The 26,636-nt window shown below is 44.7% G+C and overlaps 1 protein-coding gene across 4 annotated transcripts in view; it reads right to left on the bottom strand.

Moving 5' to 3' along the window:
• GPATCH2L (G-patch domain containing 2 like) overlaps positions 1 to 26,636 on the bottom strand; it is a 54,115-nt gene that overhangs the window by 17,474 nt on the left and 10,005 nt on the right. For 2 of the 4 annotated variants that reach the window (XM_068398389.1, XM_068398388.1), the window contains exons 4-9: positions 24,207 to 24,383; positions 23,743 to 23,822; positions 21,608 to 21,675; positions 20,759 to 20,798; positions 18,447 to 18,532; positions 9,264 to 9,355 (exon numbers count right to left, since the gene is read on the bottom strand). In XM_068398389.1, coding sequence (XP_068254490.1) covers positions 9,264 to 9,355; positions 18,447 to 18,532; positions 20,759 to 20,798; positions 21,608 to 21,675; positions 23,743 to 23,822; positions 24,207 to 24,383 — 543 coding nt within the window. The remainder of the gene's footprint in view (positions 1 to 9,263; positions 9,356 to 18,446; positions 18,533 to 20,758; positions 20,799 to 21,607; positions 21,676 to 23,742; positions 23,823 to 24,206; positions 24,384 to 26,636) is intronic. The other 2 variants (XM_068398390.1, XM_068398392.1) reach the window with 1 other exon arrangement.

Here is a 26,636-nt window from a genome sequence, read left to right as displayed (position 1 = left end):
ACCCATTGCCCCTTGTCCTGTCAAGGGATGTCACTGAGAAGAGCCTGGCTCCATCCTCATGACACTTGCCCTTTACATATTTATAAACATTAATGAGGTCACCCCTCAGTCTCCTCTTCTCCAAGCTAAAGAGACCCAGCTCCCTCAGCCTCTCCTCATAAGGGAGATGTTCCACTCCCTTAATCATCTTCGTGGCTCTGCGCTGGACTCTCTCTAGCAGTTCCCTGTCCTTCTTGAACTGAGGGGCCCACAACTGGACACAATATTCCAGATGCGGCCTCACCAGGGCAGAGTAGAGGGGGAGGAGAACCTCTCTTGACCTGCTAACAACTCCCCTTCTAATACACCCCAGGATGCCATTGGCCTTCTTGGCCACAAGGGCACACTGCTGGCTCATGGTCATCCTACTGTCCACTAGCACCCCCAGGTCCCTTTCCCCTACGCTGCTCTGACCCACCAGGTCTGTCCCCAACTTGTACTCATACATGGGGTTGTTCTTGCCCAGATGCAGGACTCTACGCTTGCCCTTGTTATATTTCATTAAATTTCTCCCCGCCCAACTCTCCAGCCTGTCCAGGTCTCTCTGAATGGCTGCGCAGCCTTCCGGTGTTTCAGCCACTCCTCCCTGTTTGGTGTCATCAGCGAACCTGCTGACAGTGCACTCTATTCCCTCATCCAAGTCATTAATGAATATATTGAATAGTACTGGTCCCAGTACTGACCCTTGAGGGACTCCGCTAGACACAGGCCTCCAACTGGACTCTGTCCCATTGACCACCACTCTCTGTCTTCTTTCCTTCAGCCAGTTCACAATCCACCTCACTACCCGATCATCCAGACCACACTTCCTCAGTTTAGCTGCGAAGATGCTGTGGGAGACTATGTCAAACGCTTTACTGAAATCAAGATAGACCACATCCACAGCTTTACCATCCTCTATCCACTGGGTTATGTTCTCATAAAAGGCTATCAAGTTGGTTAAGCATGACTTCCCCTTGGTGAAGCCATGTTGAGTGCCCCTAATGATCCTCCTATCCTTGATGTGCCTAGAGACAGCACCAAGAACAAGTTGTTCCATCACCTTTCCGGGGATGGAGGTGAGGCTGACCGGTCTATAGTTACCCGGGTCCTCCTTCATAGAATCACAGAATCACAGAATCAACCAGGTTGGAAGAGACTTCAGGGATCATCGAGTCCAACCATTGCCCTGACACCACCCTGTCAACTAGATCATGGCACTAAGTGCCATGTCCAGTCTTTTCTTAAACACATCCAGAGATGGTGACTCCACCACCTCCCTGGGCAGCCCATTCCAATGTCTAATAACCCTTTCTGAAAAGAAATGCTTCCTAATGTCCAACCTGAACCTCCCCTGGCGAAGCTTGAGGCTGTGTCCTTTTGTCCTATCGCTAGTTGCCCGGGAGAAGAGGCCAACTCCCACTTCACTACAACCTCCCTTCAGGTAGTTGTAGACTGCAATAAGGTCACCTCTGAGTCTCCTCTTCTCCAGGCTAAACAACCCCAGCTCCCTCAGCCGTTCCTCGTAGGTCAGACCCTCCAGACCCTTCACCAGCTTGGTCGCCCTCCTCTGGACTCGCTCCAACACCTCAACATCTTTCTTGAAGTGCGGGGCCCAGAACTGGACACAGTACTCAAGATGCGGCCTCACCAGTGCTGAGTACAGAGGGACGATCACTTCCCTAGACCGGCTGGCTACACTATTCCTAATAGAGGCCAGGATGCCATTGGCCTTCTTGGCCACCTGGGCACACTGCTGGTTCACGTTTAGCCGGCTGTCGATCAGCACCCCCAGGTCTCTTTCCACCGGGCCGCTTTCTAACCACTCTTCCCCCAGCCTGTAGAGCTGCATGGGGTTGTTGTGGCCGAAGTGTAAGACCTGGCACTTGTTCTTGTTGAACCTCATGCCGTTGGTCTCGGCCCATCTATCTAACCTGTCCAAATCCCTCTGAAGGGCCTTCCTACCCTCCAGCAGATCGACACTCCCACCCAGCTTGGTGTCATCTGCGAATTTGCTGAGGGTGCACTCAATCCCTACGTCTAGATCATCTATAAAGATATTGAACAGCACCGGCCCCAGAACTGAGCCCTGGGGAACACCGCTAGTGACCAGCCGCCAGTTGGACTTTGCCCCATTCACCACCACTCTCTGGGCTCAGCCATCCAGCCAGTTTTTAACCCATCGAAGAGCCCACCCATACAAGCCCCGGGCAGCCAGTTTGTCTAGGAGGATGCTGTGGGAGACAGTGTCGAATGCCTTACTGAAGTCTAGATAGACTACATCCACAGCCCTGCCCTCATCTACTAAGCGGGTCACTTGGTCATAGCAGGAGACCAGGTTGGTCGAGCAGGACCGGTCTTTCATCAATTCACGTTGGCTGGCCCTGATGCCCCGATTGTCCTGCATGTGCCGTGTAATGGCACTCAGGATGATCTGTTCCATCACCTTGCCTGGCACCGAGGTCAGGCTGACAGGCCTATAGTTCCCTGGATCATCCTTCCAGCCCTTCTTGTAGATGGGCATTACATTTGCTAATTTCCAGTCAGCTGGAACTTCTCCAGTTAACCAGGACTGCCGGTAGATAATCGAGAGTGGTTTGGCAAGTTCATTTGCCAGTTCCTTCATTACTCTGGGGTGAATCCCATCCGGGCCCATAGCCTTGTGGGTGTCCAACTGGCACAGCAGGTCACTAACCATCTCCTCCTGGATTACGGGGGGTTCACACAGCCCCCCGTCCCTAACTTCAGGCTCTGGGGGCCGAGTCTCCTGAGCCCTTCTTGCCTTGTGGACGAGTCTCCTTCTTGCCCTTTTTGAAGACTGGAGTGACATTTGCTTTCCTCCAGTCCTCAGGCACCTCTCCCGTTGCCCACGACTTAGCAAAGATGATGGAGAGTGGCCTAGCAATGACTTTCGCCAGCTCCCTCAGCACCCGCGGGTGCATCCCATCAGGGCCCATGGATTTATGGACGTCCAGATTGCTTAACTGGTCCCTGACCCAGCCCTCATCTACCAAGACAGATTCCTCCTCTATCCTGACTTCTTCTGGGGCCTCAGGGGTCCGGGGCTCCTCAGGACAGCCTCCAGCAGTATAGACAGAGGCAAAGAAGGCATTCAGCAACTCCGCCTTCTTTTTATCCTCTGTCTCCAGGGCCCCCACCTCATTCATCAGTGGGCCTACATTGCCTCTAGTGTTGGCTTTACCTGCAACGTATTTGAAGAAGCCCTTTCTGTTGTCCTTGACCTCTCTTGCAAGGTTTAATTCCAAGGAGGCCTTAGCTTTCCTAGTTGCCTCCCTACATCCTCTGACAACAGACTTATATTCCTCCCAAGTGGCCAGCCCCTCCTTCCATGATCTGTACACCCTCTTCTTCCACTTGAGTTTGCCCAGCAGTTCCCTGTTTAACCATGCAGGTCTCCTGGTACCCTTCCTTGACTTCCTACCTGCTGGGATGCTCTGATCTCGAGCTCGGAAGAAGCAGTCCTTGAATGCTAACCAACTATCTTGGGCCCCCTTACCTTCTAGTACCCTGTCCCATGGGATTTCCCCTAGCAATTGCTTGAAAAGGCCAAAGTTGGCCCTCCTGAAGTCCAGAGTTGTGATTCTGCTAGCTATTCTGTTCCTGCCACATGAGATCCTGAACTCTACCATCTCATGGTCACTACAACCAAGGCTGCCCTCAACCTTCAGCGCTTCAACCAGACCCTCCTTGTTAGTGAGGGTAAGATCCAGCAGCGCTCCTCTCCTAGTTGGCTCATCCACCATTTGCATCAGAAAGTTATCATCAATGCACTGGAGGAACCTCCTGGACTGAGGATGGCTGGCTGAGTAGGCCTCCCAGCAAATATCAGGGTAGTTGAAATCCCCCATGACAACCAGGCCCTGTAATTGCGAGACTGCTCTCAGCTGCCTGTAGAAGGCCTCATCACCCTCCTCATCCTGATCCGGTGGCCTGTAATAGACACCCACAACAGTATCACCCCTGCCAGCCTGCCCCTTAATTCGCACCCACAAACTCTCAACTCGCCCTGATCTGCCCCTGGACAGAACTCAATACATTCTAGCTGCTCACTCACATAAAGAGCAACTCCACCACCTCTCCTTAGCGGCCTGTCTTTCCTGAACAAGACATAGCCATCCATGACCACATTCCAGTCATGCGAGGTGTCCCACCAAGTGTCTGTAATTGCCACTAGATCATAGCCCCCCGACCAAACACAGATTTCTAACTCCTCCTGTTTATTCCCCATGCTGTGTGCATTGGTGTACAGGCATTTCAGGGAGCGAGCTGAGCACACCGATTTCACCCCAGGGGGATGGGAGGCCTCCTGGTCTACCTCAACACTAGAGCGTTGCCCCAGTGGTGCAAGCCCAGCTACTACCCCATCCCCCTTCGAATCTAGTTTAAAGCTCTCCGAATGAGCCCTGCTAATTCCTGTCCCAGAACCCTTTTGCCCCTACGACATAAGCCTTTCCCATGTATTACTGTCAGGTCTGGCGTCTTATAAAACCAGCCATTATCAAAGAACCCAAAGCCCTGCCTGTAGCACCAGTCTCGTAGCCAGGCATTTACGGAGAGAATCCTACTATTCCATCCCACGTCATCACCTGAAAATGGAAGGAGGGAGGAGAAAACAACTTGTGCCCCAGACTCTTTCACCAATCGCCCTAGGGCCTTGTAGTCTTTCTTCATCCCCCTCAGACTACAGGATGCAGCTTCTTCCCCACCTGTCTGGAAGATCAGCAGGGGGTAGTAGTCTGTGGCCTTCACCAGGTTGGGGAGTTTCCTGGTGATATCCCTGATTCGGGCTCCAGGCAGACTGCAGACCTCCCTGTGATGGGGGTCAGCTCTGCATATTGGGCCCTCAGTTCCTTTTAGGAGCGAGTCTCCAACCACTAAAACTCTTCTCTTCTTCCTTGTGGAGGAGGTAGCTATACGCCTGTCAGGTTTTTCTGACTGTAGTGGGACCTCTGATATAGGTTGCCTCTCCAGCACATCCCCATTGGAGCGGCTGTATTCCACTAGGGCTTCATATCTATTTCTCAGAGGCACCTGGGGAGGTGAGGTAGGCAAGGAGAGCACTCACCTTTTGCCACGACCATAGACTTGCCTCCACTCACTCCTTTCATTTAGGTTATTGTTTTCCACCTGAGAGGGGCAGAGTACAGGGGTCCCTCGATCCTGGGAGCTCTCTGGCAGGTGCTCCCATTTTTGTTGCAGGGAGGGCAGAGCCTGGCTCCACCAGTCTATCTCCATTTCAGCCTCACGAATGCTCCTAAGCCTTTCTACTTCGGCTTGAAGCCTTTCAACCTGGCTTTGCAGCTGTGCCGCTCGGCCGAGCAGATCAACTACCTGCTCACAGCGCACACAGCCCCCTGCCACCAGGGAGACGCTGTGGCATTCCCTGCAGCCTGTGACCTGCACCATTGCCTCCTTCCGTGTGAGCTCTGTCTGAGTTCCCACATCCATTTTGGTCTTCTTCCGCCGGGTGGAGACCATTGTTCTTTCACTGAGCTGGGAAATACCTGCTGGTGACACCCCTGGTTCACAGCTCCTTGGCGCCTTCCTCGCCTTGTGCACTGGGAGGGAGTCAGGGCCCTTCCCAGCGAGCTGCAAACGGCTGTGGCCTCCCCCGCCCTGGGACACACACACAGTCACTGCCCTGGGACACACACAGAGTCACTGCTTACTCACTGCTTACTCACCCTGTCCCCTCTGGGCAGGGACCGGTCCCTGTCCTCCCAGAGGCTCTTTATCACCCAATCGACAGGGGGTGGTGCTACGCCCCCTCCTCTCCTGATTCGTTGCCGGGAACTTCCGTGTCCAGGGGGAAGCAGCTCGGGGCTGCTGCTCGGGGCAGGGGGCGGGGGGGGCAGAGTATGAAAACTGCCTGGTACAGCCCGATCTCGCCCCGCACTCACTTCAGTCGCTGCCGCCGCTGCTGCCGACTGACTAAGCTAAGTGTGAATATACGCCAAGGCAGACAAAAATCTATTTATGCAGATTTTTATCCCAGACTCACTGTAATAACTGAATAGGATGCCAGTTACCATGTGCACTGCTACATATATAAGGGACTGGACCACATAAACACTAAAAACATCAATGTAAAGCTGGACAATTGTTCACCATTTATTTCACAACCATCTATACTTGTGGCCTATTCTGACAAACAGAAGACAGACATGACAGTCTTCATCAGATCCCTTTCAAACCAAAGAATAACTACCATGAGAATAACATTTATAACAATACAATAGAGACCTAGCACTCCTGCTACAGTAATGCATGTTTTTTGGTCATCATACAACGGTCTCTGACAAAAGATGCTTTACCAGAACCCATAAATACTCACATTCATGAAAGTGCATGAGAAGACAGGGAATAAACTCAGTTTGCTTCGCTCACAAATAAACGTATCTCTAGCTCCTTCTCTCATGCCTGCAGCTAGAAGGCAGATAGCATCCACATCTCATATGCCTTTTATTAGCATCTTCTGATTTCAGCCAAATTCAACTCCAAACTTTCTGCGGATGGTGGGGGGGTGAGGCGACAGGGGAAGATTTGTAGCTGCATGTTTAAGAAAGAAGCTAAATTCATCACAATGACAGGGGATAGTGTCGGCAGAGATTTGAGCTATTTATTCTTTTAGGAAAATCCTATAAAGAATGACATGAGGAAGCCTCTATCTGCAGTCTTGTTCATCACACTGGTGAGGAGTCCGATAACAGATGTATGCAGTAGTGTGATTTAGTGCCGGGAGCTGGCCCCTGATGTATATTAATACAGCGGCAAAGCGCAACGAGCCCCTCTTCATCACTCATCTCTATAAAAGAGGTGGAATCCGAGATGGCCCGATGTTCGGCAGAGCAAGCCCATTTGTTCTGCTGACTGATGGAGCCAGCTCAGGCTGTGTCCTTCACCTCCATGGGGCACTCAGGTTGCAAAAAAGGAGATCACTGAAGCAGGACCTGGTCAACAAGTGAGATGAGAGCAGCTGGACTCAGCTAAGGAGCTATTTAAAGGTGAAGAAATCAGCACTCTGTGTGACTGCAGTGACACGCATGGGCCTGTGTTCTGATTCACCTGTATTTCATCTTTTGCAGAAGTAAAACACCACAAACATAAAAAGCCTCTGTAGTGAGAAAATGAGGATGCCATAATTCCTCAGGTACAGGGGAACCCCAGTATAAGACATTTATGTAGGGGCGAGTAGATGCATGGCAAGGGAGAAAAACCTAAATCGATCTCATCAATGTCTAACAAGTCTCAGAGTCTTCAGTTAATTCTACATTATTGCAGAGTAATCCTATGTATTCCTTTAGGCATCAGTAATTCCATAGTCAGATCACCTTTGACAGAAATAATATCAGATTTCAGAAGTTTCCCAGTTACATGCCCAGGTTGTGCTCCAGCTGCAACTAGGAGACTGCTGTAGAAAGTCAGCTAGGACACAGCTTCAATTACCCAATCATAAAAGTTTCTTTCCACAATTCAGTATTGTAGCAAACCCTGCCCATAGCTGTTAACTTTGCAGGGGATATTTCTAAACAGGGTCTAAGGAAGAGATCTTCACCATTTCTGACCCTTAAAGACCTTGCAGCACTTTTCTCTTGATGATCAGCACAAGCATCCTGTCTGGACTTCTGTAACTACACTCTCCTTCCTTATTTTGTAATACAGACTCTAATATTATCTCCCTCATCCCTAAAAAAAACCAAACCAAAACAAAAAAAAACCCACCCAAACCCCAAACTTTTCAAACCTCTGTGCTATTTTCCAGTGCTGAGTTCCACTCCAGGTGCAGATTCAACTCTTCAAAAAGTGTTCACTATACAATTTGCCTAGTCAGGTAAGTACAATTTAGATAATATTTTCAAACACATAGGCATAGAAATAGAAACTCTCCCTACAGAAAGTGACAAGCAATGCAGTACAGAATAGAGTCTGAACAATAAATAAACTGACAGGTAACAGGGGACAGTGAGACACTAGCATTCATACCAAGAAAACCTAGTATCCCAGAATTAAAATTCTGGAGCTACAGATATATGATTTTACTAACCCTTTCCTGTAGAAGTTTGAATATCCTAGCATGGAATACTCAAAAGCCAGGAAAGAACATGCTAAATAAAAGGTCAATAACAGATGACATTTCTGCTGAGCAACAGATTATTAATTTAGAATCATAGAATCATAGAATTGTTAAGGTTGGAAAAGACCTAAAAGATCATCAAGTCCAACCATCGACCCAAAATTTAATGTTTTTTTCTTTTCTTTTTTAGTTCAGAACCTTTCAGACAGTCTGTAATCCAGACCTGTGGCCTGGACAGCTAGCACAGCTTTCTTCCCTATTTCATTATTCTACTGGCTATCCACCAGACCAAGGAAGAAATCCAAACTTCATTCCTCCTATTCATCATCAGTTCCTTTGTCCTTCCCCACTGTTTTCACATCACCATTTTTCCCATCAGCTTACCCACTGCCTTGTTACTGGATTACAACAATAGCTTTTCAATAAGCTAGTTGGAAGAACATAAGTTGCTTGATAGTAGGCAAAATATTTCAAGAGGGGGTAGGGTGAGAGGCCAGAAATAAGTCTCCTAAACCCCTCTGTGTTCTGCAGATTAAAACTTTTTCAGATTCTGATGAGTAATCAATCAGTCACTTTCTAGAAATATGTCACATGAAAATAAACCAGCATTTTAATCCCTACATTCCCAGAGCAAGAAAAAGAAAAAAGTGACTTTTTTCATCCACAAGAGTAAGACAACTCCCAGGGAACAGTTGGTCTCTCTCAGTGATGATACAAAAATTGCCAGATTTCTGCTCCTGTGAAAGCATCTAGAAGCACTCTGAAAAAGGTCACCGGAGCCACCATCAAATGTCAGCCCAACACTGAAGGAACACACTGTGTATACTGATCACCTCTTTATTACCATGTACTGTGTAATTTAGGAACGGTGGAAATAACACCTTATGAAGAAACAGGTTATTACCAACTGTACAGTGAAGCCCCGTAAATTACATTAACTTACCATAGCTGCATCATCAAAGATTTGCTTAGTAGGCAGCTTTTGATACTATGTAAAACCATATGATATTCTCTCACACGTTGCCTTTCTCACACACGTTTCATTAGTTTCAAATCAAGGTAATGCTATTTTTGACTATTGTGACTCTGGCACTTTGCTCAAGAGGGACACAACTTTAGAAATGCTGGCACACAGATAAATCCAGGTTACCTGATGTTGGGGTGGACATGGAGGCTGCAGCTGGCTTTCGTTTCCTCTTGATGTCCCTTGAACATGGTGGTCCCAGGTGTACATTCACTTGCCTATAGAGAAATTAAAACAAATTAAACTCTGTTTCAGTATCACCTTCCTGTAAGACTCTGGCCAATCACTGTCCAACTCCCATCTTCCAATCAGCTTCTTGACTAGTAGGCAGCACCAACCAAAGTTTCTCAGGGAAGTTTTGCTCACAGTCTTCATTAATATACCATTACGCTCCCATTTCTTTTAGGAGCTCATGTGCATAAACTGCTCAGAAGAATAATTATTTCTTAGCCTTTAAAGAATCTGGTTTTGTATTAACCTTAAAATAACTCTTTGCATAAGTAAAGGTGTGATCAAGCAGTGATACGACACATGTCCCTACCATTACTTCTACAAAGCATAACAAACGTCTGCAAGATTGCTCTTTAAAGAAATTGCGTGATATTTGCTCCCTTATTCAGAAATTATTTTGCAAACTAGTTAGTACTGTAGAGTCATCTTAGAACGTACCTGTATTCCAAATGTCCAGGCATATTGTCTCCACCACAGTATTAAGTTCACAAAGTTAGGAATGCAAAACTGTCTCATGCATTTTTGAAATTATTATTTCCTTGCCAAAGGGTTGTGAAAACAGCTGAATCTGGCTTATGGTAATACAGGCTTGCTGCACCTGCAAACTGGCTGAAAGGCATAATCTGTCCTGGTCATATTGACTGTTAAGTCTGAAGCCTACTGATGACCACTTCAGTTTAACCATTTGCCAATTAAAAAGAAACCCGCATTATTTGGACCGATTTGAACTGAGCACTCCTCCAAGTTCTAGACACAGGAAGAAGATAAGTTTAATTCAGAAGAGTCAGTCTTGGCAGCAGACCAGACAACTTTCTCAAATACAACCCATAATGAATACAAATGCATAATTTAGCAATGACGTGGGGTTCAAATCCCTGCTTTGTAACAGAGTTTCTTTGGCAAGTTCCTTGGTCACTCTCCGCATCAGATCTGACGTGCAAAATGCAGAACTACAGTGCAAATAAAATCCATTACAGATTGTGAGGTGCTTACATGGTGTAAAGATTGGAACCATATAAATTTTGATGATTAAGTGATGAAAAGCTTCTGCATCTTTAAAGCCTGTTATTTTGATTAAAAAAACCCTGAAAGTTTAACAAACACATTTATTAAGTACTGACATCTTTTACAGATAACAAAAGGAGAAGTTCATGGCTTCATATTTTCATGCCAAAATCTATTTCCAAAAAAAAAAAAGCAGCATGTTTATAATATATACAATTTTAGACGCTGAATTTATGCAAAACCAAAGCATGCTTTTGCAGCTATACAGAACAGTGTAGGGAGCACAAAAAATTTCCTCTACCAGCCAAGACTATAAATTGTTTGACTGCTGCTGGATCTACCTACTTACCTGTAACAAATGTGCAACCACAAAATAAGAAAGAAATATCTACCGTTCTGTCTTCTCAACAAGTTCTACAAGAAGTCTACAAGATCTGTTATCTAAATCTGACATCAAGGAATAGTTTCAAAAATTTTTAAATTGTGCTAAGTTTCACTGACAGCAAATTTTTCAAATCTGGGAACATGTATTAATATAACCAGACACAGAAGTCTCCTGAAACATGAACTAAAGGCTTTCAAAAATACCTGCACACCTACAGACTGCATAGTCAAATCTTGTGTTTGTACATGTCAGTGACTAACTTGTAAGTGACTTCGCATATGCTAAAACCTGCTTTTGTACATGATTATGATAGTGGCTATATAGTATTTTAGCACAGTTCTATCATGTATAGTGAAACATCTAGGCACATATAGCCCAAGGAAAAGGTAGTCTCAATCAAGTTGAACTTCAGGTTTTTCATTTTGCATGAGTGACACAATATTAGATTACTAACTAGATGACTACATAATTATATTTAATAATCCAACTCATTTTATCACATAATAATAATAATAATAATAATAATAATAATAATAATAATAAGGTTCCCTTTTTAATTTTATGAACTTACACCAACATTAGCTAGCTGATCCTTGGTGGAGAATTACTACGGACTAGGAAAGAAGTATGCACTATCATTTCCAAGAGCCTCTATGCATTTTTTCCCAGTTCACAAGTGTTACAGCTAGATTTCGAATAAGAGCTCCTGGCTCTCAGCTCCATGCTCAAACCACATCTACCCTTACCTCATGATTACACAGGCGGTAAAAAAAAATAAAAAAAAAAAAGAAAAGAAAAAAGAAAACAGAATGTGAGAATCTCAGAATCCCTTCTTGTAGGGACAGTAAAGGCAAATCATACTCCAGCTGGAGACTAATAGCAAGGATGTTGCATCCAGCAGCCCTGCCTCTAACACACAAAGGCTCAGAGGTCATAAATTGTCTCTTTAACATGTATTTCATTCAGTTTTATCCCTTATTGATCACTCACTCTTCAGTTAGTAAATCCGGAACCTATTGATTACTCACTGACTGACCTGGTGCTAAAAGTGTCAGTTTCAAGTGGCTGGTGCACTTTACGGGCATCATAAATCTGCATACAGGGAATCTCCAGGTGGTAGGTACCTCGGGAGAGAGAGGAGCAGAAGAATGCACACAAGGATGATAGCCCTCATTAAGACACGGACAGAAAGGGTGTTTGAGGTATAATTTATGAAATATGCATTTTTTTGGTAGATACCACACTTTTCAATCTAAATTTCTAATCACTAGCTCGCATACAGGTGCTGTATCGGTAAGAGAATAGAATCGGTGAATCCCAGTTTAATATCAGACTCTACAAACACCATCACTGGGAAAGTTAGGTCATGGGTATGCACAGCACACAACATTGCAGTGGACAGGCTGAATTATAAATTGTGAAAGTCTCACTGACAGGCTGCAAACATGAATTAGTTTTTCTGCCAAAGCTGAATTTTAAGAACACTTCTGAATAGTTTAAAAATTACTCTGAAGTAGAATAGAACAGGGCTGAGAGGAAAGGCAGACACAAAATGCACATTTGTGCATTGCCACAAGCCCCTCCGTGAAGAAGTCTGAGGCACAGAGCTTTGTGGGATGGAAGATCTGGGCCTAAACTGAGAAACTAGAATGGTACTTACTCTGTCCTCACAGGCTTTCAATCTCTTCTGCTAGGCTTCTATACTTTCTTCAATGTTATACAAACACAAATGAGAAAATAACTGCCTGATTACTTTTAGACTATGGCTGGTTGATCATCATAAAAAAACAAAGTCACAGTGCTCAGTCACAGCTGGATCTGCTAGGTGACCAGAGACTAATGTGAAAACCTAGTTTACAGTCTAGAGAGGACGGAAATTCTAACCTGGGAAAAGAAAAAGCAGAACACACCTGGAGAGACAAAGCAGGATCCAAAGTGCAGCTATACTGATGCAATATATCCAACTCACGCCACAGCCTCTCACTGCCAGGAGTTAGTGAATGAAAAAATGACATACGTGTAGAAAAAATGGGTTTATAAGAAAAAAACTCTATAGAGTCTTTCAGACCATGATGATTTTTTTTTTTAAATCACAAACTAAAGGAATTATCCAGGAAATATGGATTTGTCTCTTGTTCTTAACATAGTACTTGAGGTACCTGATTCTGCATGCAGGTCATGCTGGAGAAAAAGTGGGCTTTGCTATGCAGAAAGCTGAGATTCATTGCTGTCTCTAATGAGTCAGAAGTAATGCTTCCTTTCTTTTCCACATATTCTATAACCTTTTTTTTTTTCCCTCCCAAATCACAGAATCACAGAATGTTAGGGATTGGAAGGGACCTCGAAAGATCATCTAGTCCAATCACCCAATTGAACTGTAATTGCATACAACAGACTCCTATCTCACTCCTACAGTTCTATGTGACCACGTGCTGAACTATAGTGTCACAGCAGCTTGCCACTATTTTACATCTACCACAGGGTTTTAACAGAAAATTAGGATCGGCAGTACAATCTGTGGAAGACAATACAGGGCACAAGCAGACACCAGCCCACAAAAGAACCTCACTGGACAGCATCAGGCCCCTGAAACCTCCACTATCTGTGAAGAAAAGTCTAGATTGTAAAGTGATGACCACTCTCTCAAAATTTGGGGTAAAAAATACCTCCATCTCACAACAGAGGTCTCTGAGAAGACCCTACAGAGCTAACTGTGACAGTCTGTGGCCTTCTTGGAGGCAGGAGGCACACTGCACACTTTGGGGTGTATGCCTCTCGCTGTAATCTCACATCACCCAGCTTCTCTGCTGACAATTTTTATTCTAACCCTATCCTTGGGAGAAGCAAAGCACTTGGACTATGTAGTGACAGCCATTAATCTACTGTCACACAAACAAGGGATGCTATTATCCTCATGTTAAAGTAAATGTTCTACAGAGACAGCCTTCTAACAAGGATACTGCTACTAAAACTCCACACAACCCAGGTGTTGCTGTTGTGATGCTATATTATCAGCAAACACAGGCCAAATAAAAGGCTCTCTCTCTAAGCCCTGAAGTGTTACCCGAGGCTGTTGATGGTGGCTTCATAAAATCAATAGTAAAAGCAGAGTTCTTCCTCCTCTTTGACTATAGAGCCAGCTGGGCACCAAAGTCTGATCTGCACATAACAGGTATAAATCAATAGAAGTTGCTCATCCAATCTGCAAAGAAAGCTCCCATGCATGCAAGTGGTTCTTGCTGTCACAACACACTGCAGATATTTCCTGTGCATAGCAGTCTCCTCTGCCCCACAGAGCCACATGTGGGAGAGCTTCTAGAGCACATTTTCAGATTCCAAAATCACTAACACCTCCACTTACTTCTTAAATCATCTGAATCAACACATCCACTCACTTCTTAAATCATCTGAATCTCATAGGTCTTCATGCAGCAGTCTCTTCCCCTCAAGTGAGCATTCCAATGATGTAGCAATTCCATTCCTAAAAGGCTGTGTGGCATTTCCAGGTAAGCATTCTAAGCAGAGACTATGTGATCCCATATATTGCATTCTCTATTTTCATACTGAATCACGTGATATCTATGCCAGAAAAGTCCTAATATTTGCCAGACCTGCTGAGTTCACAGATTTGATAATGGCAACATGCTTTATAGGTGAAGGAAGCAATAGTAAGTAAACAAAATTCTGAAGCCAAGGGGAATTTGTGTTTCACTCCAGAGATTTAGGATTCACCAAAATGGGAGCATTAGGCCTCAGACAACTGCATGTGACACTAGGTTGATAGTTGCTGTTCATTGTGTGCCTGTCAGAAGAATTCAGTTATATCCCCAACTGCAATATTAGCCTGGCTTTAGCAACAGAAGACATGAAAGTGCTCCAGCTAAACGGAAAAAGAGTTCTGAAAAAACTAAGGAGAAAGATGCCTAAAGCAGTTGACAGCAGACATTTTTACATAAAGACAATGCCAGGAAGATGAAGATGTGTGGATAGGTTGTGTGGAATGAACTGGATACTGTCCTGGTCAAGTGGGAGAGCATGAAATTGTGAACAGTTGTTCACTCCTTCAGCTGCCTTGGGAAAGGCTTGACATTGCAGGCAATCCCTATACTTCCACATGCTGCGGTAAGAGGCAAAGATGTCAGGATCTCTGCACAGATACAGAAGAGAAAGAACAAGATTTACTTTGACAAGCATATTTCCAAAGCTGGAACTAGAATTAGAGACTTTCAAGCCTTTTCACTCTAACAGTACCACCAAATTCAGAGTATGGAGCAAGTGACAGTTTACTAGGAGATGACCACTCAACCTTTTAGATCTTTATCTCATGTTCCAGGTAAGATGAGAGACTTGCTTCTAAACCCAATTAAACTCTAGGTTTATGGTTAATATCAACTGAGAGTACACGCAAAGCGATTTTCTTCGATTCATCTGTACTGTTCAGAGGTCTCTCTAACACAATTCTTCAAATCTCCACCTTCAACATCTACTTGCCATCTGAGGTCCACTTTTCCTATGACCTTCAGTGGGAACATTTAATTGAGTTTTTCACCCATAACCCTATTTTCAAGGCTAAGGAAACAATAAATGGCATTAGGAACAATTTATCTTCTGTTTTCTCTCTTATTCTACCTGCTATTCAAATTCAAATTGAAGGGAATATTGGCTCTAGCCTCTTCTGAAACTCTTACCCTGCCTCAAGGCAATAACACTGCACCAACCAACAACCTATAACACCTGCCCACTGACAGAACCATTGAATAACCAAAATCTAATAAGATATTCCGCTTGAGCCTGTACAAAATCCTCTTAAGCAGAAGGAGTTCAAGAAGAAAATTCTGTTCAGACCATTCCTTTCTCCCAGAAAGGCAAATGGGCAGAGGGGAAAGTGGAAGGATCACTTGGGCTGTCTATGCAGGTCTCTACTTGCTTGCTTTTAACAGTCTGCATCATCAAGACGAAACCTTAACAGACAAGACTTGATTAGCAAACGTTTTGTGCTCTTAAAGGAGAGTAATTATAGGCATGTGAAAAAAGGAAGAGATCCCTGAGGTACTCTTCCTTGCATGCCTCCCGAGAGGCAGCAGGGCCATTAAAAATTCCATGATGAAGAGGAAAAACAGCCTGGTAACAGCCAGGAGGCAATACAGCAAATTAATACACCAGCCGTCCCTCGGGAAGACTGCAGGAAAGCAGGAAACTCTCCTTGCTTCACAAAATAAAATTATACCACTAATGATAACAGTCACCACACACACAAAACTGCTTCTAATGATGGGTGTGAAATTCCCAGCACTGTGCATACACTTTGAATGAAATCTCTTCTCATCACAGACATAAAGCAAGAAAGGTAATCTTGCTAGTGTACAATTTATACAGCCTTTCAAATAAGACTTCCCAAGGAACCCTCCACTTAGAATCTCCTCCTTGACACTAAAAAGCCTTTCTTGAACACCCCCAACTACGCTCAGCATTCTGGCCCTCAGCTCTGCTTAAACGAAGCACTGGGTTACCAGTCTTCCAGATGAACTGCACCAAAATCTACCGCTGAGACAAAGAAAACATTTCCATGGGAGAGAAAAGACTCCACCTGGTAACTATACCCCATTGGACACATTCATGATAGCAGAAACTAAACAGAGAGAGGTAATTTTGCATGGCATGGTGGGCATCAGGTTGAAGAAACTAGATGTCCACAACATCAACACAGTTTCTTCTCTAATAACACTTCATATTATTCTCAGGGGATTAGCACACACACACCCACACACACCCCACCACACCATTCTGACAAATTTCTGAGTAAATTTCTGAGTTTCTCCAGGATGAGGTGCAAGCTGCTAGGAGCTTACTAAAGCACAAACTACTGGGATTGACTCCATCCATGGCAAAAGAGGAAGATGTTAACTGGGTCAATGGCCCAACAGCACTTACAGAGATCACCTGAACCTCCTGTAAGAAAATGGACTACTAATAGGCTTAGCTCTTGAAGCACCTAAAGAACAACTATTGTCAAGAAAATGTTTCTGTCAAGGAACAATTTCCTTCTGTGCCCTTGGCAGCATCTTTACATAAAGCAAGCACCTTGCACTGAAAAGTTCAATCCTTGCCACATACACTGGGCTACATAACACATTCATTCTTTCCATATTTATTTCTCCTGTAAAGATTCTTGAGCACATTTCACACTAAAACAGGAACTACTTTCTCAAACTATAGGTACTTAAAAACACAGCTGCCTCTGGATGGGACAACTTCTCTGCCAACATTCAGTAACAATTCATTGGGGATTATGTTTGTCAGGACACCAGTCACCTGTTCATTAGAGGAAGAAACTAAGAATATATTCATTGGTTAACTAGACTACATATTCAGCAAAACCCTCCAGGTTTAGAAATCCCTTGCCATAACCAGTAGCTTTGGAAAGGGCCTTCATCGATCATCATAAAGGTAGAGACTTTGCCCTGTTTGAATTTGTGAGCAGGATTTGTCTAGCTCTCCTTTCTGGAAGACAAACTTCTGTAGAGTGCTAAGTAAAACATTCAAGGCACAAGAACGGTTATCCTAGCTGTAAATTAAGAGACCAATCAATCTTCTTGGTTCATGGGCACAAAACATTCCCAGACTGGGGCAAAATTACAGAAAGGAACCAGTTTGCTGATGCACAATCTTCTGAATTCTTTTCATTCTCATCCACTTGAATGTTTAAGAGCTGATTTCTTCCTCCCTCCCTCTTTCCCCCTTTCCAGCTTTAACATGCTGGCTACAGCAGCATGAGGTCATGGTGCGACATCACAAAATTCCCTGCAGAAGCCAGTGGGAGGAGAAGCTTTGCTGGGTGGGTGCCAAGCTTTCGTTCAGACACATACAACCTCAGTACATTTTTCATGCTCTATTTGCTAATTAACAAGGGAAAGAAAACCATGAAGCTGAAAGTCCAGACGTTTCTTTCAGATTTGGTCCTTCATACAAGCACGTAAGCAGAATTGTATCCCAAGAAAGACTTTGACTCCTTACATGGAAAAAGAGCTCAAGGGCACCTTACCTTTAGATAGTCACCTGCAGTACAGGAACAGGAGTCACCTCCAAGGACAACACTTGAATTTAATTTAGGATTAGTCAGAAGAAGGTGCCTGAATGGCATATTAACCCCAACTATGCAGACTCAAATATACCTCAATGTTTGGCCAGACCAGATCTAAATTTCAGCTGTAGCAACAGAGGTATCAAGCCATTAGAGGTAACCTCAGATGAGTTCTGAATCTGTTTAGAGGGTCTATTTTAGGCACCCAGGATACCAAAACGCCTCAGCATATCACCCACATGAGCCTGTCAGCACTTTCCCTCTCATCTTGTTCCAATTTTAATAGTGGGCAACAATACTATGCCCATTTGTACCTATACAACACACTTTCAGCAACTCACTGCACAACATGGAACAGATCACATATATTTCTAAAAGCACAGTATGTTCTGCCTGTCTGTCATACCCTGTTTCATATACTCTAAGTGCTTAGTGTATTGAGACTCTCAAATAATCTGCTAAGTTTTATGCTAAGTTTGAACACAGGTGTCCTAGGGAAGTGCGTTAACTTCCAGGTCCATGAGTATTGTTCAGACCACATCGTACTACTGAAGATAACTATGGGAGGAAGTGAGACAATCCCAACAGGGGAGACCAAGGGAGTTACCTGGCAGTGCAGTGTGCTGGTGAGCATCTTCGGTGGGAAGCATCAGCAAGCACATCCAGAGAGTACAGAGGAGATAATGGATTGAACTGGAAAGTCAAGAGATTTTATTTAAGCAAAGCGTTAAAAGAAATAGTCTCCAGATACAGCTGCCCAGATCTATTCCCTATAGTTGTTCATACAATATAAGGAGACATTTCCAACACATCAAGGGGTGAGACTAGGCGAGAACTGACTAGCTTCAGACAAAAGGCTAGCACAGGGTGCAACAGCAGATCTCATAATCATCTTCTCACAACAGACAGTCTTATAAGCACACTCCTCTTTCAACTTGCATTATTACAAATGCTGGTTGACTAAAAGTGGTGCTTAGGGACATGGTTTAGTGGTGGACTTGGCAGTGCTAGGTTAATAGTTGGACCTGATGATCTTAAAGGTCCTTTCCAACCAAAACGATTCTATGATTCTATACATATAGAAGGGCACACTCAAAGAACTCTACTGCTGCATGCCATGAGCAAAAAGTCTGCTTCCCTTTTGGGAAGTCTCTTGTCTACTTTCACATTGTAGATAGAAAAGTGACTGTTATGAATGATGCAAGCACAGAACTTCCCACAGAGCAGTTCCAATATTCCCTATGGTTGTATGTATCACTGAAACAGACCTCTAGAAGACTCAGGCCCACAAGGTTCAGTTCACAATGAGCTCCCAATTCATTCCATAGCCAGTGAGCTGCTCCTCTCATCTCACAAGCTTTCTTTGCAAACTGCTTAAATTTCTAAAACACTGGATGGTCAGGCTAATCTTAGATCATAGACTTACTTAGACATACACTAGACAAATCCTGAAGGTATCAAACCTGTGCAAGACAGTTTGTTGTAGAAGATGCAACTCAAGATTCTTTTTAAAGGTCAGGACAGAAATGGGATAACCTAGTCAATCAATGCATGGAGCAAACTTTGCTCAATAAGCAAATAAAAGGTTTAAACCTGTAGTTTCCTTGGGGTACCTGCATTACACTTCCATTCAGCATCTCCTCTTTATTTATAATTCACACCATAAGCAAGAAATTCATTTCCATCTGCTTTGCAAAGTGCTACATTAATCTCCAGAACACTTTTCTTGTATTACTGCAACTACTAATGTATTTTTAAATAAGGACAAATGAATAATCCACAGCTGTAGCAGGACTCGTCATAAAAGCTACCTGCAACTCTAGAACTCAGTACTAGGCCTTTGCCTTCAACCTTTCTGAGAAAGAAGAGGCACTATGCACCACAAAGCTGCTGCTATCAGGGAGCTCCTCCTTAAGTTAGATTGTTAGTTTACTGTCAGTGAAGTAACACTGCAGCTGCACAGTAGGGGAGAATCACCAGTAACCCTCTGCAGCTGATCCAAGTTCATTTAAGAGAAACAAAAGTAATTTATTGTGGTCATTTTAAAGCTTATGTAGTTATCATTCTTACCTTTAGCAATACTAAAGTCGTATGTGAAATGTTCTCATGAATGGAAAATGCACAATTGCACAAGGGCCTGAAAATTATTTCTTGCCATATATGTATTTTTAGTCACCTGAAGGGTAAAACAGATTTCAATCCTACTGCTCACCACCCAAATACCAATTCGCAAAGGAAGAGAAGGGAGTGTGTATGACTAGGACCACTGTTACAACATGACTGCTCAAATGGAAGATCATTTTTGCTTTCTGCTATCAAGAACCCAAGCTCTTCTATATTAAAAAGCCTCCTAACACCGAATCTACAAAAGACTTACTGAAGAACATAGAAGTGCATACACAAGAGTTTCAGTTAAAAGAATGCCTGTTTCTCTTGCTTATCACCTCTTACATTTTCCTGTCATGGGTGCTATTTAACTACAATCAGCTCACCGTTTTTTTCCCTTCTTTGTTGACGAGACTATCAGGTAGAAGCCCCAGCCAAACAAGACAAAACAAAGCATTTAAAAAGAGAAAAATGTTCCAATTCTTATGGAATTTTGAGAGGCCAAAGTTCCTCCTGTCAACAGGCATTTTCCCTCTCACTCATTGTCAGAGAGGAAGGCCTACGCTAACCTGAAACAGGAAGATAAAACAAAAGGAGTTCCTGAGCTATTCAGTTTAAATAGACAATATAATGCTGGAGACATGGGTTGTGTTCAAAGCCCAGAAGACATCAGTTACCAAAATGAGAAGGGACAGGGCTGCCTTAGCTCATGTGCACAGGCCACAGTGTGTGGGAAATCAGAAGCCAGCACTTTATTCTTTCTAGAGAGAAGGAAACCAAGAAAATAAAAAAGGTAGAGCAGAGGCAGCTTACCTGGTTGCGATCTCTCTTCCCCATGGATGGTAACCAAAAACTGGAAGGAGGCAGAGTCAGAAGTATAGGTGTGAGCAATGTCAAGGAAGGAGCAAACACGGAGGAAAAAAAAAGGAGGGTTGGGGGTAAGGAGAGAAGGGGAAGGGAAGAACAAAGATGGAGGGAGAAGGAGAAAGATCAAACATCAGCAGGACTCACATTAAAAACAATGAATTTCAGATCCAAGGAAGAAAACTGGATACCAACAGCTGGTGAAGGCTGGACCCACTACACTACAGTCAAAAGGTGCCACCCCTTACCTATCCATTGCCCAACAAGAATAGCATTACAGGGATGCCAAAGGATAGGCACCATGACTATTTCCGGTGCTGACTATAACTTAAATACACTAATTGGGGAAGGAAACAGAACACAAAAGAAAGAGAAAGCAATTTTGCAGCTGCCTTGTCAGCATTGTTTCTGCAGTCTGGGTATGGGCCCATAGCATGACTCCACACAGAAACTTTTTAAATAATGAACATATAAGGCACAGTCTTCTCATACTGTGCAGAAGATCTGCAGTTATTGCATTGGCACATTATAAAGGAGGTGGAAAGAAAAAGCTGACTGTAACCAAAAGGGCATTTGAGCAGTGTCCACCCACTGGGGCAGCCTTATAAACAAAAGGGAAGTCAGCAATTGCAAATAAGAAAACAGAGGAGCCATCAGTCGAGGACTGTCTCTCATTCCACAGGTCACTGCATGCTTAAGTTACCAGCTCTTCATTCCCTTCAGTCCCAGGAGGGAAGAGGACCCTATAGTTCTTTCTCCCCTCCCAAAGTTCTATGTAACAGCTGTTAAGGGCCTTACTCTTTCTGGCGTGGATCGCTAACAATACGACCTAGCCTCTCGGTGCCCAGAGTGCTCATGGAGGTCTCCTGAAACACAAAGACAGGTAAAAGGTTGCAGACTCTCACACCGTGAGCAGACATCATAGTTTGCTGCTGCCAATAAGAACAGATCTTACTCCCCTGGGCCACATTCTTTCCTTCCCAGCCCACTCTCAGCTAAACATATTCACCCTCTCCCTTTAGAACCTTAACTGAGCTGATTTAACTAATCAGAATAGCAGAAAATCATTCAGTTTTATTTGTGGGGCTCAGTTTTTATTATTTTGGTGACAATATTTGCCTGCACAGGGCGCACCAAGGACTGGACCAGTACGAAGTATGCAGCATAAGGATGCTGTTATGAACAGGGGAAATGGCTGAGAAGTGCTTATTTCCAGGTTGCTGGGGTCAGCTGGGCTGGAAACAGACAGGACACCACACTGTCCCACTAACAATGGGCATTCACCAAGCACAGGTGAATTAAACAAGGACTATGCATTAAGATTTTGCCCTTCCTGAAAGCAGTGATTCAGCAGCAGGACCTCTAGCAGCTAAAGGTAGATTCTAGGAGAAAGTACTTGCTCTGGGAGCGTATTTCTCCCTGCAAGATACTGCCCTGTGTATGTGCTTGACACTGGCATGCACGTACACACACAGCCTGAAGCACCAACTGTTTGCATCTGCACAGCAACCACCTCCAAGAAAGAAATATACTTTGCAGTAAGGGTCTGAAGATGAGGGTAAAAGGCTTACACAGGTAAGATTCTTCACAGTTTGTGCCAGGTATGTAGGCAAAATATAAAGTTTGGGGAGAGTTGTAGCAGCAGGGGTGAAAGATAGGCTATTTGTTACAGCAGGAAAATTATTAACTTAAAGTGCCGTTATGTTTAAATTTACGGTTTATTACTGTGTAAATTACAAGCCGTACTTCTAGTAATTAGCAGCTCGCTAGCGGGGAGCTCTGAATGAAACTCATTATTTATGATTACAATTTAGAGAGAGATGGGGACGGGAGAGCAGTGACCTCTGCTGCAAATGACAAAGATCCCTTTAAGGTGATGAAGATGAATTAAACAAGTAAATATTATCCTTCTCATTTGAATCATTAGAGGTGCTGCCAACAGGCCCAGCCACTTGCAGGTGGCCTGAGGAACCTGACCCAAAGCCACTCTCTTGCCAGCTGAGGGTTCATTTTTTAAATGCTGGTTACAACTAAGCAAGATGAGTGGAAGAAAGAAGGGGCAAACAAGGATCTTTCAAGTGTGAGCGAGCAGAAGGAAGAAGTCGCACTCCTCTGGACTCCAGGCCCCTCTAACACACCTTGTTAACCGACTCTCTAAAGCCAGTCAGTTTAGAATATATGCCAATATTTTCAAAAGCACAGAGCACATCCCAATAAAAGTAAAGCCAAACACAGCCAACACTTTCCTTCTCAGAAACATCTTTTACAACAGACAATAGCATTCAATACTCCAAGATCCAGACAAGTGTATCCCTCCCTCTTTTAGACAGGCATCTGCAAAGTACTGCTTATTCCTTTAGAAACAGGACTAATATTTTGTTGTTGTTTGCCCTACATATAATAAACCCAGTCAATGGCTTTGGGTAACTTTGTCTGCAGTATTGCATATACCCTTTTATTCTTTTGTCTTCCCACTAAAAATGCAACTGCTAAAACCACCTTCCTTTGCTGCCATTCATATCAGTCTGCTTCCCTATCTAAAATCTGGCTTTCCTTCACCTTTGAGTCACCTCTCTGCCCTTGTAGTCTCAGACTATGAGCATGCACAAGTCTCATGCCATCATCATTTTCCCCCATATTCTGTCTAAATCGTCTTGATATTTATGTTCCCTGTCATTTATCTTCAGGCCTCCTTTCATACTGCTTTTAGCACTGATCAACTGTCTTTGCCACTCCAAATCTGCCTTAAAATCCACTTAGTCACTCAATCAACCTCTGACAGTCAAAGCAGTTAAACAAATCAAGCAATACATGAAACAAAAAATGTACAGGGCCCCTTTCTGCAGAAAACAATTCACGTGATATCTTAGAATAGTACTTCAGGACTGATCAGCATTGGAAATACAAAATTATTATCTTGCAAAAGGGAATACCTTGCCAACAAGCCTCCTCCGACCTTTTCGGAGACAACGGGCAGCAGCTCCTGGAAGGCGATTCAGGCGAGCATGAAATCCTGAAAACCAAACCCAGAAAAAACCGAGCAATGAACACAGAAGATTCTTCCTAACAAAACCACCAGGAAAAGCAGTTAGTTCAGTGGCCAAGTCAGATCCTTTGTCTCTTGTTTCTCAACCTGCAAGAAGCAGATATGCCAATTTATTCACAAATCATATAAAATTCCTATTTAAAAAAAAAAAAGAAGACTCAAGAATGTGGGCAGCTGGTATGAGTATTTTAGTACCCTCTCCAGGAGAGCAGCTATTTTTAATTGGATCATTAAAAAAACAGATCCCTAATATCAGTTTAAATTGCAGCACCTATGAACAGAATCAGAATCTACTCTTGCCATCACATCAAAAGTTCTCAAACACATGGTGGCATTCCTTATGGACCTCACCTCTCTGAGCTGGCCGCGAGGGCAAGAGGAACGCTGAATCTGAGAGCTTGTCCATGCCTGAGTCAATCCGCTCCACTTCAGATCGGTGGTCAGCTCCCCACTTGGGAAGAAGGTTGGGGACAGTGAATCCTGGAACACATTCTCCTTCATAAAACCAATCACTTTGCTCATCATCTCCTAAAGAAATAGGATGGAATTAGTCACCAGCAACATCAGTGTGCCCTGTGACAGTCCCACAAAATACTACAGATAGGCATTTCTGTGTGTGAAACAGACGAAGTCTCATTAGGAATTCCTTCCTGAAGAACCTTATATTTGTATTCTGTTTCAATGATCTGCAGTAACTATGGGGCCTCACTAAATGCTTTAAACTATCCAACTCATCAGCCTACAGAATTTCCCTATAGAACAAAGCCCTCTTTATAGACCTGCCTAGGGCAGCTTTAGCACTCTGTTGCAACTGCATCTCATCAACCTTAGTTCAATGTTGTGTAATGTCTTATGCACAACTCTTTCAGTAATTACTGTGGCAGAGGTAGAGGCCAATCATTTGGCTGTCATAGGAGAGACTTCACAACAGAAGACCAGGCTCACAGAGTAAGCAAAAGGAGCACACTCACTGATGAGAAAGATCCCTAGACAGCAGCTAAGAGGAAAACACACAACTATTAGAAACGGTCACACTGAGTGTAAGTACTAACCATGCTGTGAGTCTGCCTCAACCAAAATTTCTTAGAATTTCTTAGAATCTGTCAGAACTACAAACCCTCTGCAAAACTAGAGCAGCAGCAACAGAAGTCATGACCAAAGTCTCCATAAAGCAGGGTCACTGTAATTAATGCAGTTGCAGACCCCTGAGAGCAGCAGCATGTGAGCAGCATAAGAAAAAAGCAGGAAGAGGGCAAAGAACCTGACACACTTAGTTTTTCAGAAGCCCAACTAACAAACAGTCCCGTGTAATTGCAAGGTATTCACCTTGCCTTAAAAAACTAACACACCTGACTTAGGGAAAACTCTCATTTGCCTACTGTTAAGTCTCAACTCAAGCATCCCCATTTAGTCTCGTTTCCTCATCAAGTTACATTATCCCTGACTGAAGTCCATTATGTCTACCCACACATCTTGCCAGAAAGAAAAAAAAGAGGAGAAAGAAAAAAAAGAGGAGAAGGAAAAAAAAGAGGAGAAGGAAAGGGGGGGGGGAAAGGGGGGGGAAAGGGGGGGGGAAGGGGGGGGGAAGGGGGGGGGAAGGGGGGGGAAGGGGGGGAAGGGGGGGGAAGGGGGGGGAAGGGGGGGGGAAGGGGGGGGGAAGGGGGGGGGAAGGGGGGGGGAAGGGGGGGGGAAGGGGGGGGAAGGGGGGGGGAAGGGGGGGGGAAGGGGGGGGAAGGGGGGGGGAAGGGGGGGGAAGGGGGGGAAGGGGGGGGGAAGGGGGGGGGAAGGGGGGGGGAAGGGGGGGGGAAGGGGGGGGAAGGGGGGGGAAGGGGGGGAAAGGGGGGGAAGGGGGGGGAAGGGGGGGGAAGGGGGGGGAAAGGGGGGGAAAGGGGGGAAAGGGGGGGAAGGGGGGGAAGGGGGGGGAAGGGGGGGGAAAGGGGGGGGAAAGGGGGGGGAAAGGGGGGGGAAAGGGGGGGGAAAGGGGGGGGAAAGGGGGGGGAAAGGGGGGGGAAAGGGGGGGGAAAGGGGGGGGAAAGGGGGGGAAAGGGGGGGAAAGGGGGGGAAAGGGGGGGAAAGGGGGGAAAGGGGGGAAAGGGGGGGAAAGGGGGGGGAAAGGGGGGGGAAAGGGGGGGGAAAGGGGGGGGAAAGGGGGGGGAAAGGGGGGGAAAGGGGGGGGAAAGGGGGGGGAAAGGGGGGGGAAAGGGGGGGGAAAGGGGGGGGAAAGGGGGGGAAAGGGGGGGAAAGGGGGGGAAAGGGGGGGAAAGGGGGGGAAAGGGGGGGAAAGGGGGGAAAGGGGGGGAAAGGGGGGGAAAGGGGGGGAAAGGGGGGGAAAGGGGGGAAAGGGGGAAAGGGGGGAAAGGGGGGGAAAAAGGGGGGAAAAAAAGGAGGAAAAAAAAGGAGGAAAAAAAAGGAGGAAAAAAAAGAGAAAAAAAAAGGAGAAAAAAAAAAGAGAAAAAAAAAAGGAGAAAACCCCCACATCCTAGTAAGAATGCTGCAATCTCACACATAACAGAAGAAGCAACACCCAAACCCAACTCCAATCAGCAACAGGTAGGATAGCCAGAACACTTCATCTCAAAGCTCTCACATTGTTTACTTCTGTGATATGTCAGTTGACCTAGCAAGCCTGTGACAAATATATTTTAAAATATAAATATCCCTACCCACCTTATAGTAAATTAAAACTAAGTAATGTTGGATAGTTCTTCTAAGTGACCATAATTGGTGCAGAAGTATCCCTACAGTTTTGGATCTATGAGTACAGTGCACTGTCATATCTCA

The sequence above is a fragment of the Nyctibius grandis genome, chromosome 4 (genome assembly GCF_013368605.1).
Source record: "Nyctibius grandis isolate bNycGra1 chromosome 4, bNycGra1.pri, whole genome shotgun sequence".
Lineage (NCBI taxonomy): Eukaryota > Metazoa > Chordata > Aves > Nyctibiiformes > Nyctibiidae > Nyctibius > Nyctibius grandis.
Note: the sequence above shows the minus strand (reverse complement) of the source record. Positions and strands in the feature narration are given on the sequence as shown.